Source organism: Lepisosteus platostomus, chromosome 11, assembly GCF_059453375.1.
Source record: "Lepisosteus platostomus isolate fLepPlt1 chromosome 11, fLepPlt1.hap1, whole genome shotgun sequence".
Taxonomy (NCBI): domain Eukaryota; kingdom Metazoa; phylum Chordata; class Actinopteri; order Semionotiformes; family Lepisosteidae; genus Lepisosteus; species Lepisosteus platostomus.
The window spans coordinates 33,035,855-33,050,970 of NC_142621.1; the positions used below are offsets into that span (position 1 = coordinate 33,035,855).

General features: G+C 42.3%; 1 protein-coding gene across 8 annotated transcripts in view; it reads right to left on the reverse strand.

The window, feature by feature from the left end:
• ralgps2 (Ral GEF with PH domain and SH3 binding motif 2) overlaps window positions 1-15,116 on the reverse strand; it is a 112,497-nt gene that overhangs the window by 65,671 nt on the left and 31,710 nt on the right. For all 8 annotated transcript variants that reach the window (XM_088599287.1, XM_088599288.1, XM_088599281.1 and 5 more), the window contains one exon: window positions 14,154-14,204. In XM_088599287.1, the coding sequence (XP_088455413.1) occupies window positions 14,154-14,204 (51 nt within the window). The remainder of the gene's footprint in view (window positions 1-14,153; window positions 14,205-15,116) is intronic.

Sequence of the window (15,116 nt, forward strand, 5' to 3'; positions counted from 1 at the left end):
AATCCAGTGTAGGACCTGCAGCACACCTGTCAGCCCTCGTCATGACCAATGACTGAGCCCTGCAACAGTGAACAGCACTGACACACTACATGACACCCCTGAAAGAGACAGGGAATCTACAAGCCCTCCTAGATCTGGCATTTGGCATAGTGCAAAAAGCACAGACTGAAGCCAACGTTGTGCATAAGGCTGATGTACGTTAGAGGTGCATAAGTATTGCAGAAAATTTAGACAGTTTTGCTATTTTTGGGGTGGTTCATCTTCAGTATGGCGGGGCCCTGAATTTTTTAACAACTGCCAGCTCACTGTAGGTCGCCCAGTTTTCAGTCCATGTGGTGCTCTCCGATTCTGCCAACGGTGACTTAAAGATGCCTATAAAGCCTTCAGGACAGAGGCTCACAGGGACCGTGACGGCTCCATCAGCACTGCCATCAGCAATTTAGCAGAACGCACCTTGCGGTCGCTGAGAAACCTGCCTAGGCTGACCACAGGAATGAACAAGGCTGTTAGACCACACTGCAGAACAGCAGGCGTTCAGGACTAACATCCACTCAGTGAGCCTGTCAGGGACAAGGGCCAGCACGGTCTGCATCTGTGGGACTGTGAACACAGAGCACTGATGTAATATTAGGAAAATCTTGTCTAAGCTGCATTCATCAGCTTCACTCTTGTTTGTCCCTGGGGCACATTGGCTTGGAACGAAAAATAGTTGGATCTCAACCACAGCAGCACAAACCAACATTTATTGATTCCAAGTTAAACAGAAACCGATTTTCACCTCGTCTACAGCATGTATCGGTCATTCTGGACTTCACATTAAGCTGCACTTTGGGGCACCATTGTTTAACAAGGAGCTCAGTCAATATGCATCCACACCTCACATAGCTTCCAGAACACTATAGAAATGTACTCTGACTCCATAATCAGAAAGAGACCATTCAGCCAGTGTGATTGACTCATAAAAACCTTCAGTTGTATATTTAAAAGCTTATACCTACATCTGTGGATGTACTTTTCAAAAATACTTGGAAAAAGCTTAAATGAATTATGCATATGACGAAAAAAGCAACAAACAGTCACAAGGATAATCAATGACAGTCACTGTGAGAAATGAGTTCATGCAAAGCCCTAGACAGTATTCAATGATGCCTTCAGGCTGGTTTGGAAAATTAAAGTGACAATAATGTACTTGTGACAGTGGAGCCTAAGAACACTTAAAAGGATGAGAAGACTGCTCTGTTAGGTTGTGGAGTCCCAGATCCCTGGATCAGGACAAATAAACAAGCGTGTCTATATGTGAACCCACGGAGAAGGAGGAGAACACTGACCACAGTCAGTCAGCCAGACTCAGGGCTGAAGGCACAGCAGTTATATTTGGATGGGTTGCTCATTCCAAACCTTAAACTCACCAACACTTAACACTGCTGGTTTATTTTACTGACGTTCAAGTTTACATACCAGAATTTAAACGGCAATTTCCCTGTAATTTCTCTCTCTCTTTAGTTTTGGTAAATGAGTTCAGGATGTTCATATTACATAATAAGGCACTGGAAGTTAAAGAACTAATTATCTTAAGTGTGGGCAACCAATTGCTCTTTATGTACAGCACGCTTGCACTGAGGAGAAGGTTTCACCATGAAACCCACCAGGGAAAGAGAGAGGGAGGCAGGGAGGAGCAGCAGCAATATCTCAACTGTGATGACTCAGCAGTGACAGCATTCGATTCTTTTTCACAGGGAAAAACATTTCAGTTTTACAGAAAATTAACAACAGCTATATTGTTCAGTAAGTTATCAACAGAATATAGGGCTAACATCATGCCTGACAGTAGTTAAATGGCACGCACCTGCTTCCACCCTTAACCGAGTGGATTTCATACTCTAACAGATTCGGTTTCTCTCTGCATTAGAGCAGAATGGTTTCTGCGAGAGTGACTTGAGAAGGAAAAATCTCCTGCACGTCAGAGCAACTGAATCATTTGGCTAATGAAATCCATTTATTTTGAATCAGTCCTTCAAAAGTATAAACTCCAAACAGATGTGAAACCAAAGATGTCAATCAAAAAAGAAACCAAAAATGTGTAAACTTTGTTTTCCAAAACAAATTCTGTTGGTCATTGACCTACCTTTGTAAATCCTCCTGACTTTAAAAGAAAGTCTTCCCAAGCTAATGGAGGGAGGCTCTACACTGTACTTGTGCAATACCTTGTAATTTGTCTCTTTAATTCAAAACACTTTATTCATTTCCAGAGAGGCAATTTAAGAAAATAACTGTAGAGACATGCGGGACTCGAACCCAGGTCGGTGGGGCGGAAACATATAGGAGTCAGGAGTTCAGCTGATTGAGCAACAGTAAACTTAGACTGAGCAGTGGAGAATTCAGTCAGGTACGGTAACATTTTAGACAACTGGAAGGGCAGATTAGTTCAGTGCGCCAGGTGGAGAAGCAGAAGACACGAGCTTGGAGAGCGACACTTTCATACAAGAACCATATCATTGCATCTCATGGAGACTTCGGACTTTGTGACATAGGCCTTATGTGTTGAAGGAGACTTTCTGAACCCGTGACTGTGCAACACAGCAGCAAGCAATGAAAGGACAGCTGAAATAAAATCAAACCAGTCGGCCACTTCAAAACATAAGGCCCATGAAGCTGTGAAACAAAAAAACGATAATTTGAATGTGTACCAATAAAACTGGTACAAGAATTTAACGTAGAGGCTACCCTTGGTCTCTTGGCCACTTCACTGGTTTCCTGCAGCTGTGTTATGAAGCCGTGCTGGGCCCTCAGAGAAAACAAAGCTGTGCAGAACTGCAGAAGTCTGAGATACGAGAATGAAGTCACTGCCTGATTGAACAGGACATATAAATTAAAAAAAAAAAACCCTGCACACTCTTATTTCAGAATGAATCGCCAGACAAAGAGTTCTTTTTAAAAAGTATTGTTCGCATCAAGAATAATTATTTAGATGTTGACAGTGTTTAGATTTCAATGAAAAAGTTAAACGCACATCCCTGGACAAGGTACAGAATGAAAATACGATCCGAACGATGAAAAAATAATCTCTTGCAATCCATCTTAAAAACTGTATTTGACTTGCAATTATATGTTTAAGCATTAACATCTCAGAACCTAATGCAACAGCTGTTGCTACGATGGATTAATACAGTGTAATTAAAAGGAATATTCATTGAGAAAATCTGAGCAGAAATTGTTGTGACAAAGAACTTTTGTTGAGTGTGATGCGGTTTGCAGTGAGATACTATGTAACAATTTTTGCTGGAATACAAAGCAGAGAAGTACCAGGGGCAGCCACATCACTGGGTCTAAACCCTGATTTAACTTGTGACAATTCCCAGAATGATCCACTATTCCATACTAAACTTGCACACTACTAAAGATTCAAAGGCAGTAGCTGAACAACAAATTTGTTTTGGTCAGCCGAATTAGAACAGAACATGAGGCAAATGGGTTGTTAAGAAAACAAAATCTCTCTAAATCTCTCCATTGATTTACAGATTCCTGCCTCCCACAGTCCCTGGTACTCAGCTCCCAGATTCCCATCTCTATTCATTTCCACAATCTTTCCTTTGTTCTCCTTACTCATCCCTTGCCCGACATGGCTCATGGCTGTTCTCTCACTCAGTCCTCCCAAAACATGGTATTTTGTCTTATTTTTACTTTTATAATTAATCTGCTTTATTTCTCTGCAGCTCACACACGAACAGATCTCGACCCAACTCTAACCTCTTCGGTACGTGGCACTCTGCACTCTGGAGTTGCCAAGCCAGGCGGTGCTATTCTTTGGATCAGATGTTAAACCAACTAAAAGTCACTAAAGATTCCCATGGCACTTTTATAAACTGTAGTGGTGGTAACCCCTGTGTTCTGGCAATACCCCCATTCTGTCATTCTTTAAATTCCCCTTTAATTCAACTGGATGAAGCAATTTCTCACTTCTCCTGATCTGCTGTGTCCCCCAGATGGGTCCCCTCTTATATGTGAAGTGCTTCAGCATACTATGAGATGAAAGTAGATCTAGAAACACAAGGAATTATTAGGTATTAACTAAAAGCTTCATATAATGCTGGTGGATTATCCCTCGTGTTACAGGGAAATACAAACCGACATCAGTACATGCTTCCTGGAGTAAAAATGGATTGGTTTTAAGTTTGTATTAACCTGAGATAAGGACTGCACTCCTGTACCACCCCTGCATCTGTTCCAGCCACAAAAGTTGTTCCCTGGGTACTCAACATGTCTATCTAATCCTGCCACTCACGGGTCATTTTGAGTGAGTGTCCGGGCAGGACAGTTTCACAAGATATTACTGTATTACTTTCTCCTGCGTACTACAGTACTTGCGTTTAAACAAACGTCATTTTTTCTAACTTTATTAGCTCCCTCTGCAAATAGCACACCCCTGTGAAGGTACACAAGGCCATGAAAACCGCAGTATAGCAGTTTAAGTTTAAACATTGCAGAGACCTCAATTCCTCAATTAGTGCTTTAAAAGTCTCAGTCGACTCAACTGCCTGAAGATTTACGTTTCCAAACAAATTAATACAAATTTAAACAAATCTGTGAGCCTGAAAACCATCTGGAAACAACTAGCTTGTCTGGCCGTAAAAAAGAAAATTCAATTAGCGAGGGTCAGAGCTGTAGAAGCACACAGGAGCGGAGGTACAGTGGGGAGGGGTGATGAATCCGAAGCACGTGGAAGGAGGAGGTGCCAGGTTTCACAGCTGACATTGCAACCCCTTGCAATCAAATATTCACCTTGAGGGTTTAAATTTATTTGGGGAAAAAACACCACAAAAGATGACAAACATACAGGCCTTCACTGCCTGCCAGTCACAATACCAGCCAGGAAGAAAACCACCAGAAATTTGTTATGCAGCAAGGCTGGATTTAATATATGGTTGGCTATGAGGCTGCGCTCCAAAATATTGGCAGTAAAAATAAATTGTAGAATGTCAAATTATCCTTTGATTCACAATTAACACATAAAATCAAACTTTTCAGAGGCAACAACACCAACGATTGAGACTACTAGTAAACCACTGCCCGTAAATCTCTGCACTAAAATGAGCCCATTAGCTTAAGAAAAATGAAAGCACATTTTTTGTCACAAACTGCAGTAATGGACTTCAGGACTGCTACAACATGTAGTGTTGCCTGTCAAAAGCATTCATGCCATTTTAACAAACGGAAATAGTAAAATTCACAGTTTTACTAAAACTAAATTTAATATCCTTTTACAACACATTAAACCAGCAGGAACCTGAAATAACACTTATTCATGGGGCTGTTAACTTTTATATTAACGGTTTAATGAAAACTTGAAAATAAGCAGAAGCTCACGAAACGCAAAATAGGCCGTTTTAGGCAGCAGCATTGACTGATGACTTTATACTACAGTGCAAAAGCTGCAATGAAGTTTAACAGAGCAGTAAAGCACACAGGTCGCTGGCTGACTCGATAGGCCTCTTTTGGGCTATGTGAGCATGCCTTGGACATTAGATTAGGACCCAGGTTTTCCAAGGATTTATGTCAATATCAGGAGGAGCCAGTTAGTCCCTTTGCCAATAAAAAGCTGCCAGAAGGTTTTTGATAAACACTTCTTTTGTGGTCCCAGAGAGAATCAAAGGCAACAGTGCGCTATGTGTTGTCCTTGTGTCAAAGACCCGCTGAGCAGGACATGCACAGTGCAGCTCAGTGCATTTCAAAGCCCCCTCCCCCAGACTCCACAGCAGGCTCAGCCACCCCTCTTCATATCAAGAGATCCTCAAGTCCAGCTGGATTCAATGGGGAGTCAGCACTAAAAAGGAAAAACACCTTAAAAGAACTGCTGTTTTAGAGCCCACTGAGCTGAGGCTAGGGGTTCACATAATTCATTTTCTCCTCTATTTTGCATTCCTGACCTAATGTAGGAAACGCACATGATCAAGCAGTGGGTATGTGTATAACAAGCGTTTTAAAAGCAATCTTGAGGTCTTGAAGACGCTGTCTTTCTAATTAAATGAAACTAAAATATTCCTGAAATGCTCCAGAGTAAACACTGTGAATTAAATTAGCAGTTTCTTCCTACAGTTTTCAGTCCATCATTTTCCGTAAGGAGACCCCTTCAGTTCTGTGAATTCTTGCCAGTTCATTTCTCCAAAGAAAGGGTGGGAAGAACAGAGTAGCAGTAACATGTAAAACTCAACTATGCATGTCAAGCTGAAATGACATTATCCTTACAGAGACAGAGACCCACGGGCCTCAGGCTGAGCCATGACACTGATTAGCGCACAGCTCTGCGGGATGACAAACTCAGGGCACGTCCGAGTCCTGAGCTTCTGCCTGGAGGCACTGCCAGTCTAAGGACCGAGGGGTCAGCCACGAACACAAGCAGCTCTGCCCTCTAGCCTAGCCCTGGAGACAGGGTGTGATAATCTTGCCCATGCCAGCTCCAGGGAGTATCACCAGAGCTGTAAGGATTTATTAGAAAGATGCTTGAAAGTTAGAGAGGGCAAAAAACAATCATAAAGCTAAGCTATTGTCACGAACAGCCGACATACAGGTTGAACGAGCCGGTTGCAGCGCGGTGATGGCACGGGCCTCTACTCCGCTGCGCATAACAGGGAGGTTAGCCGCCCGGGCTGAGGAAGGTCTTTTTGAGCTCAGCCAGCAAAACCCCCTGTTGAGCAACGCCGGGGACCCGGGTTCGACCCCATGTGACGAGGGCACAAGTCCGAGAACCCGAATTTGCTACACTATGCTTAGCAAGCAAAATCTCCACTGCTCAGCCTTACACAGTGTAGAGGAAGCCTGAGCTTTAGCAACACCTCAGACGGAGGTAAAACACAAACTGACTTCCATGAGCTCGACATGTGCCAGTATATCAACTCTAAATTGGCCTCGGTCACCTTCAAGCCCCAAATCTATGAATTGGCTTCATTACTCTCTGCTCTCCTCCCCACTGATAGCTGGTGTGTGGTGAGCGTTCTGGCGCACTATGGCTGCTGTCGCATCATCCAGGTGGATGCTGCACATTGGTGGTGGTGGAGGGGAGACCCCATTACCTATAAAGCGCTTTGAGGGGAGTGTCCAGAAAAGCGCTATATAAGTGTAAGCAATTATTATTATTATTATTATTATTAAATTCAAGACACTCTCTGCTCTTGCCAGCTCAGAATGTTACAGTGAAGCCACCTCTTTCTTGACTATACATTGCAGTACCTCGAGCAACAGGCCTACACTTCATTGCCAATCAGATCATCCGCTTTACATGGCCCAGGGAGTGAAAAAGCAAAAGATCTGTGCCTTTTTTCTTTTGTTACAGTATACAAGGAAAGGAGACCTTGATGCTTATTACATGCAGTGACAAATGTAATGCAAACAGACAGGGGACTGAAAGGAAAAACCGGGAATGGAATTGGTAACTCTGACAAAACACTCTCACCGGCTTGATTAAATTAATGCTAAAAAGGCTAAATCTGCCACTCTGTCTCCAGTAGAAAGACTGGAAAGGTCTTCCATGCACTGCCAGTTTAAATTCCACTCAGGCTGCCAGACAGGAACGTTGCCCATATGATGAAAACTGAGGGACGTGAAGCAGAATAAAACTGTGGGTCCATTCAGAGCGCCTGCGGTTTTGAGCAGTACTCAGGACAGAGGAGGCTCATGGAAAGCTGATCGTGCAGTGCTGGAAGAGACTTCAAAGTGAGCAGGAACATTTTCTGCAACAGGGGACTCAGATACAAAACAGCGTGTGTGAGGTACAGTCCTGTCACCCACCTGCTCCAATCAAAGAGCGAAATCCTTAGGGCGCAAGATGAAGTGAAACAGAGCCTCCACACCACTCATTTCAAATGCCGCACGTAAAAAAAATGTTTTCTTACATAATTAGTTTTGAATTTCTATGAGACGCATCAAAACCAAGGGACGATTATGAGTTTAAAGCTGGGGCACGGAAACTTCAGATCGCTTTACAAGATGACCAGATGTCCTTATTATAGCCACATTTTCAGGAAGAGGAAACAATGAGTGGATAACAGAGAGATGTGCATTAACCTGTCACCCGTGTCCAGTACGAGAATGTGTGGGTCATGCTCCAGAGTTCAGCGTCTCTTTCACTAAAAACATCTCGCTTTCAAGTGCAGGACTTTCAGACATCAACGGGCTTCAAGACCCCTTATGCTACAAAACTGAATCCTGTTTGATGTTACTTATTTAAAGAAATATTATCTGAAAAACAAGCCGAAGTGAATTTGCTTTACAGTTTTTTTTTTTAGTTACTTGGTGAAAAAAAAAGGTGCTCGTTTTTTCAAACAAACCCACCCGCGACAGCTGTTTGTCATTACTGCGACCATTTAAATCAGTTACATGAAGGAAATATGACAAGGCGAAACATACTTGAACAGCTTCCGACCTCATTTGAGAGAGATTTGGAAGAAATAACCATCATTTACGCAACTACAATATCGAGTCATCTGCGTTCCTACTCAGACATCTTAGCACTTCCCACTTAAAGCTGTTGGTGCTCCTTATTTATTTAAAATGGAAAACTCTAAACCAGCCTGAAACAGAGATTCTGCATTCTGCCCCTGGCCACTGCCACCCCAGCTGAGGCTGAGCAACCATCAAGCTATCGTCACACTGCTAAAGAAAACCAGACATGCCCTTGAACAAACATTTAATAAAATTCAGATTATAAGGTCTGCAAGAAAAATCTGCACGAGTTACACTTTTCAGCCGTCCAACACGTCTCCCTCCATTCTTCCTTAAGATGGTTTTACATTTTCCAGAAACCAAAACAAGCCAAATAACCCATAGGGATCCGAGTAGATTTCTACATCCTGCCCAGCACTGAGGCCAGAAACAAAACCGTTTCTCTTCGCAGTGATAAATTTGCTCACTGCTATGGGAGTACAGACAATAGAGATTGCTCTAGTCTGAAAAACAAATCCTTTTGCAGGAATATCCGAGTGCTCTCCGAGCGTGTCAAGCAGGGCTTTATTTTCCATGCAAGATGCGTCATTAAGATAAACATCAAAGTCGATTTCCAGCAGCACAGCAAGTTGGTGCATCTCAATTCACTAAGTTATTGCAACCCCCCGGCTTAAATTAGCCCACATCCACTGATATTACTTTCTCTCTGCAATGCCCATCACTTTAGGAGCGAAAACGAATGTCCACATCTTATCTACACACTGCTAATTTAGAAGAAATCTCTATCCAAGGCAAATTCTTTACCCACATGATTTAGTGCATGTGGTGTGCCTGACTCGTCGTCACCTACAGCACTTCCTCAGATACCACCATCAAGCAGAGGACCGGTTACAATGAAAGAAAGAGATGTGATGATAATAACATGTCAGACCCTGGATGAGCTCCTAACAGTGCTGTTTTAAAGTGACAGAGACTGGCACCTGTTAAACAGAGATGTAAAGAAGGACTGCAGCAATGCTCCTCCACATCTGTATCCATCTTGGGAAAAATACAGCCCTTGATAAATCCACGACCAAGGACAGGGCATATTTTTCTGGGACAACGTGGCAAGGACGCAGATCAGCCTGGCTTCCCCCCCCCCCCCCCCAAAAAAAAAAACATCTCACTTAGTTGTCTTTTAGCTCCATGCCAGGTCCTGTCACTGGCTACTGTAACGCTGCTCTGGCCGTATCCGAGAGCAGAGTGAAAACCAGGGCCAGGTTTCCAGGTACTCCAGGTCAGCTCAAGAGACAGTGCAGCAGCAGAGCGCCTATATTTCTAACATTATGAAGGAGCATTGCTTTTGAAGACAAAAACTCTTTACTCATAATGTACTGCCTGTAATGAAAACTGCAGACCTGGGAAAAACCAGGCAGTCTGCTTGTTATTTACTATTAATGCTTTGACACTGAGTAATAGTCCAGTGCCCCCACTTTTTTTCTTTCTAATGCACAGATGTGCTTTTTCCATTATAAATCTGAATGAGAGAGAACTGCAGGATTGGAAACTTCAGACTGCTCCATCATACACACACACAGCAGTGCTCCTTCTCTAACAAAAACATCATGTGCCGCTGGCTCTGCCAGACCCTCGCGCCGCAGATCCCTCCCCGGCAGACCCTCTCTTCAGCTCCGCAGGAGGACCGGAGCCTGCAGGGCTCTCTTCCGTGAACTATAGGGACTGCAGAGCCGATCCCACGTTCCGGCACGTGTTCGTCCTAGCAGGCAAACTAGGAAGCCCGATCAGACTTGATTGTTGGCAAAACACGTAAGCTTCATTCATCACACACAAAAAAAGCGATTGAGCCAGCATCCTTTTACAATGAGCCCCAATGATGCGTTGACTCAACAGGCAGAAACATGGCATTGACAACACATATAGTATTTAATATGTGGAATACAAAATCGAATAAGGGTCTAAAAAGTCATTTTAGAAATGACTGTGCTTTAGTCTTCTTAATTTGTGTTCATATACTTTTTAATCGGTTATGTAATTTTCTCTCATTCTCGAGCTCTTTTTCCGATTATATTTTCTAGAGCACAGCAATTATTTACACCTGCATCATCTCATTAAGAGGTTTAGACTGATTTTACACTTGATAAATGATCAGTGCTCGGGGTTCTTCATTGTATAAGAGGAACTTGGGGATTTCAAATCCAGTAAACAATAATATTTATCGTCGATTTTCTTAAAGCCTGTACAAGCCCCTGGCGTGCTGTAATACACAATATAAAGCCAGGGTCAAGTATCCCAGCACTGTCCCTTCTCTCACCCTGGCAGTGCAGGGAGAGTCAGGTGTTGCAGGTTAGTCTGGGGGCTGCTGGGGGTCAGTAATGGTTGACAAGGTAGGGCATAATGACGTTTAGAGGGATTTCCTCATGTTGTATATCTGAAGCCAATGTTTACCAAAACTCAGTTATTAAAACTGTGAGAAATCAGTTATAACATCAAGAATTTTAAGCTTATTCCATATCGACAGCAGAGTATGTCAAGACAATCTATGAGCATTCTCACATCAGTTTGAAATTCCAAAGTGCCCCCTACTGGTCCATCAGTATCTCTTCCAGTACGAGCCTGGTCTCCCTGACATTTCGTACACTAGCGTACAGAGGAACTAGTTAGTTTCCAAGAACAAGCAAGACGGGGGTTTTCTAGTTCCATCAGGAAGCTCATCTCTCCAATGAGATTTCTGCTCAGAGGCTGGATGGAGGGTAGACCTCCCACTCTTTCAGAACACTATCAAGAGAAGTATTCAATAAGAGATGCCTGTATAATTTTAATTTATTTTAAATGAACGAGAAATTCGGTAAATGACCGAACATTGCTTTATTAAAATATCTGACGCAGACAGGTATCATTTAAACCTAGAAAAAACAGGTTACAAATCTGCTGCTTTTCCAATGAGCTAAAATTCATATATTTTTTCCAAAGATCAATCTACACTGTCATTGACGATCTGATGACATTACCGAATTACTGTATATATTATCAAATTCTTCTTGTGGTAAGACCAAGCAGAAAGCGGAGATTATTTTCAATCCCATCTGGCAGTTACCACAATTGATTTCAAATTTCATCAGCCATTTACAGAATTAAGTCACACACGAAGACAGTATTGAGGTACACAATAATGCTTGAAAAAAATTAAATTTGTACATATAGTTGAGCTATGTAAAAATGTAAAGTATCCCCAATAGTATTAAAAATATATTGCATGTATCATTTATTACATACTGCAGAAAAAGAAAATGAAAATAACCAGAAACATGATTTAATTCAGATTATTATAAATTTGTTGCGGGTGGTGATTTCTAGCCTAACAGTGGCAAAACCAAACTAATAGTTTTGTGTCTGTCATAAGGTATACCCTACACAAAATTATTAGAATAATTATTCTTAAGGTATAACTCTGAAATTAAAACAGCAAGAAAAGGCTTAAGTGAAAGAGGTGAGGAAACCAACTGTTAACTTCAAGCCCTGAAAATGAAACATGGGATTTAAAAATAAGTGAGGGAACTAAGGTGTCAGTAATTATATTTAGAAACAATGACAAAGAACCATTTGACCTGAGGCATTGACACATGTCCAATACCTTCACACATATGCATACAAAAGAAAATAATTAAAAAAGAGAGACTTGTGTTCAACAGAGGGTCAGTTTTGAAGCAGAAAGAGGTCAGTTCAAATGTCTGTTGTGCTTCTGATTAAGGCTGGAACGACTTATAAGATACTAGCCCACATGGTGTCTGAACATGATGATTTTACAGACCAGATGTGGCAAGCCTTAAACACAAGTTAGCTCTGTCTGCAACAGAACAGATTTTCAAAGAACAACAGCTGGAGCTGCAGCTTACTGCAGGCAGCCTGAAGGGTTTGCCTGGGTGAATAAATGAGTCTACGAACCTCCACATATTACAGTGTCAACTGATTGTATGGTTTTACAGATACAAGTTAAGAGGTTCCGATAATGTCACCCTCTTTCCTTGCCTATTCCCCCAACAATGCTACAAGACAACAAGCAATAAACACAACATGCACAAAATAACTTTCGTGACACAAACTTGCGTGGCAGCACGCATTATTTACTTCCTGAGAAGAGCAAAAAGAAACAGGAAAACTGACCTGCTCCTTTACCTGGCCTGATGAAGATCAGAGAAAGAATCCCATAAAATAACAAAGCTGCAGCAAAGCTCCACAAAAATACATATTTTAAAACACATTGGAAAGCAGATCAATTTAAATACACGATGGCGTTTCCTATTGAGTCTGTCAGTTCCTGGGAGCCTGAAATACGGGCTGATGAAATGCGGGTTGACTACACCAAGTCAGAATAAGAAAGACCGGAGGATTTAAGGCACCAAAAGTGCCAAGAGCCAGTTCCACTTATAGGAGCTGTGCCTTGGTTAACCTGCAGAAAACTATTTGACTGTCACAATTCTTCAGTTGCCAGAAAGAGTAAAGCAATTAGGTATACTAATTTGTTCACATTTATGCTAAAGCCAAAATAGTTTGAAAATTAAAATGCATTTATTTGCCAAGTCCTTTGGTTGAAAACAGACAGCCTCAGATCACAAGGTAATGTTCCAGATTCAGAAGGATATCCTTAACCCTCAAGTACCATAAAAAACATGACTTATTTTATGACGAAAATGTGTCATTCATTTATATTAATGTATACAGTCTGCTTCCACAGCCTTGTTTATTAAGCCTGCCTTATTAAGGGGGAGGGGAATCAAAACAAGAGTAGTTTACTGCTCTGCTGAGTCTTGGTGTTTGCTGTATAAAGCAGTGACACATGGACTGCAGATAGCAGCCACTTTTAAGTCAACGCAACTGCTGTAGCGATGATGACTGAGCTCAAGGACAATTCTGTATGACTACTGGATTGAAACACACTGCCCTCTGGTGGATAGTTCAAGTACAACAACAGCAGAAGGAACAGCCGCGACCAAGAGAATGCTCTAGCTACTTACATTCTCTTCAAATAAGGCAGATGGAACAGGAAAGGGGTTAATGCGCAGTCAAAGGAGTCGAAAGATCTCGTTAAGAAATGATCACAAATTGGCTTATTTTTGAGGAATATGATTGTGAAGAAATCTGTATCAGATTTCCAGTTCATTAAGGGCTCTGTAGCACCCGAAGGGATATGTCTAAGAGCACTATGAATGGAAACATTTGATGTCTCCTGCACCACTGTGTGGTAGAAAAGCTTAATCACACCATCTGATCTCTTTTTTAGGCCTGGCTGTGCCACAAATTCCTTTCGTATCACACCAAAGATAAGTACTGAGATGGGAGACCTCTCAGGAAAACAAAGTGGCAGGTATAAGTGGCACACGAATTTCCAAACCAAATACAAAACCAAACCAAAAACTAAAGCAGTATGGTGACTGCTCTAGGAGGTGCAGGGCCTGACTACTTGATCACGAAAGGTCATGGAACAGAGGTGTAAACGCAATTGTCCTGGGCATATACAATGTGGGCTCCCTAAGTATATTGGTATCTCAATCTTCTACCTGATCTGCTGAATAATGGGGTTGATGGTGCCTGACTGCAGCCACATGTCACTATGTACTTCAGGATTGGGTGAGAAGGGTTCTGTTCGATGTGTAAAGCACTTTGGGTCCTTTGAAAAGAAAGCACTATATAAATTCAAGGAATTCTTAGTTATTACTCACCTCAGGCTGAATGGCCTTAAACACAGGAGCATCCATCAGTGTTATCTGACCCTATTGGACAAAACAAAAAAAGCTTTGATATTTTAATTCTTTCATTGAAAAAAATGACATCACAGCTGGAACAACTCGGTGATTAATGTAGTTTACGATAAACCCTGTGAAACTGTGGTCGAGTTACAACTATGGGGTTTTTATGTCAGCTATAGTGTTTTTCATTCTTTCCTCCATCAGAGAAGCTGCAATATGAATATGAATCACAGCACTTTTATCTCTGAAGTAAGGCCTCAGGGATAACCGACTTAAGTTATAACCACTGATTACTGTCGTCGTAAACAGTCACAGATATGGATGCAAGCAGTTGATTCCCACTCTCTAGGGTTAAATATTGGGACAGTCTTCTATGTGGAGTTTGCACGTTCTGCCCAAAATCACAATGGTTTTCTGTGCGTGTTCCAATTTCCTTCAATTGTGACAGGTGTCTCTCAGTATGTGTGATTGAATATGCATGTCCTGAATGGGCAAGTGTTCATCCCAGGGTATGGTCCTGGTTCGAACCCTGTGCTACCCAGGCTAGGCTCCAGATCACCATGACCCTAAAAGCCACTTACTAAAAATGAAAGGCTGGATGGGAAAAAAAAAATACCCATGATGAACACATTTCTCCCTGTTTCCATAACCAGCGCAAAAGTTGCAGAAAAAATGTGATTAAATGGAGCCTGCTGGGTTACTGGGTGACCACAGAATGTGGAAGACAGAGCAGAAGCTTTCTGTGCTCTCTGGCTCTGGCTGCTGAGCTGAGAGCAGGACACGCATGCAGCTGCAGTGGCAGGGGGAGGTGGGGAGATCGCTCTCACATCCGCTGCCCTCTCCCGCGTGCCACCAGGAGACAGAGCGCCCCGCTCACTGGGGGAGAGGACATGGCACAGCCAGAGCAGGCCTGCATCCGTAATTGCAAGAACGATA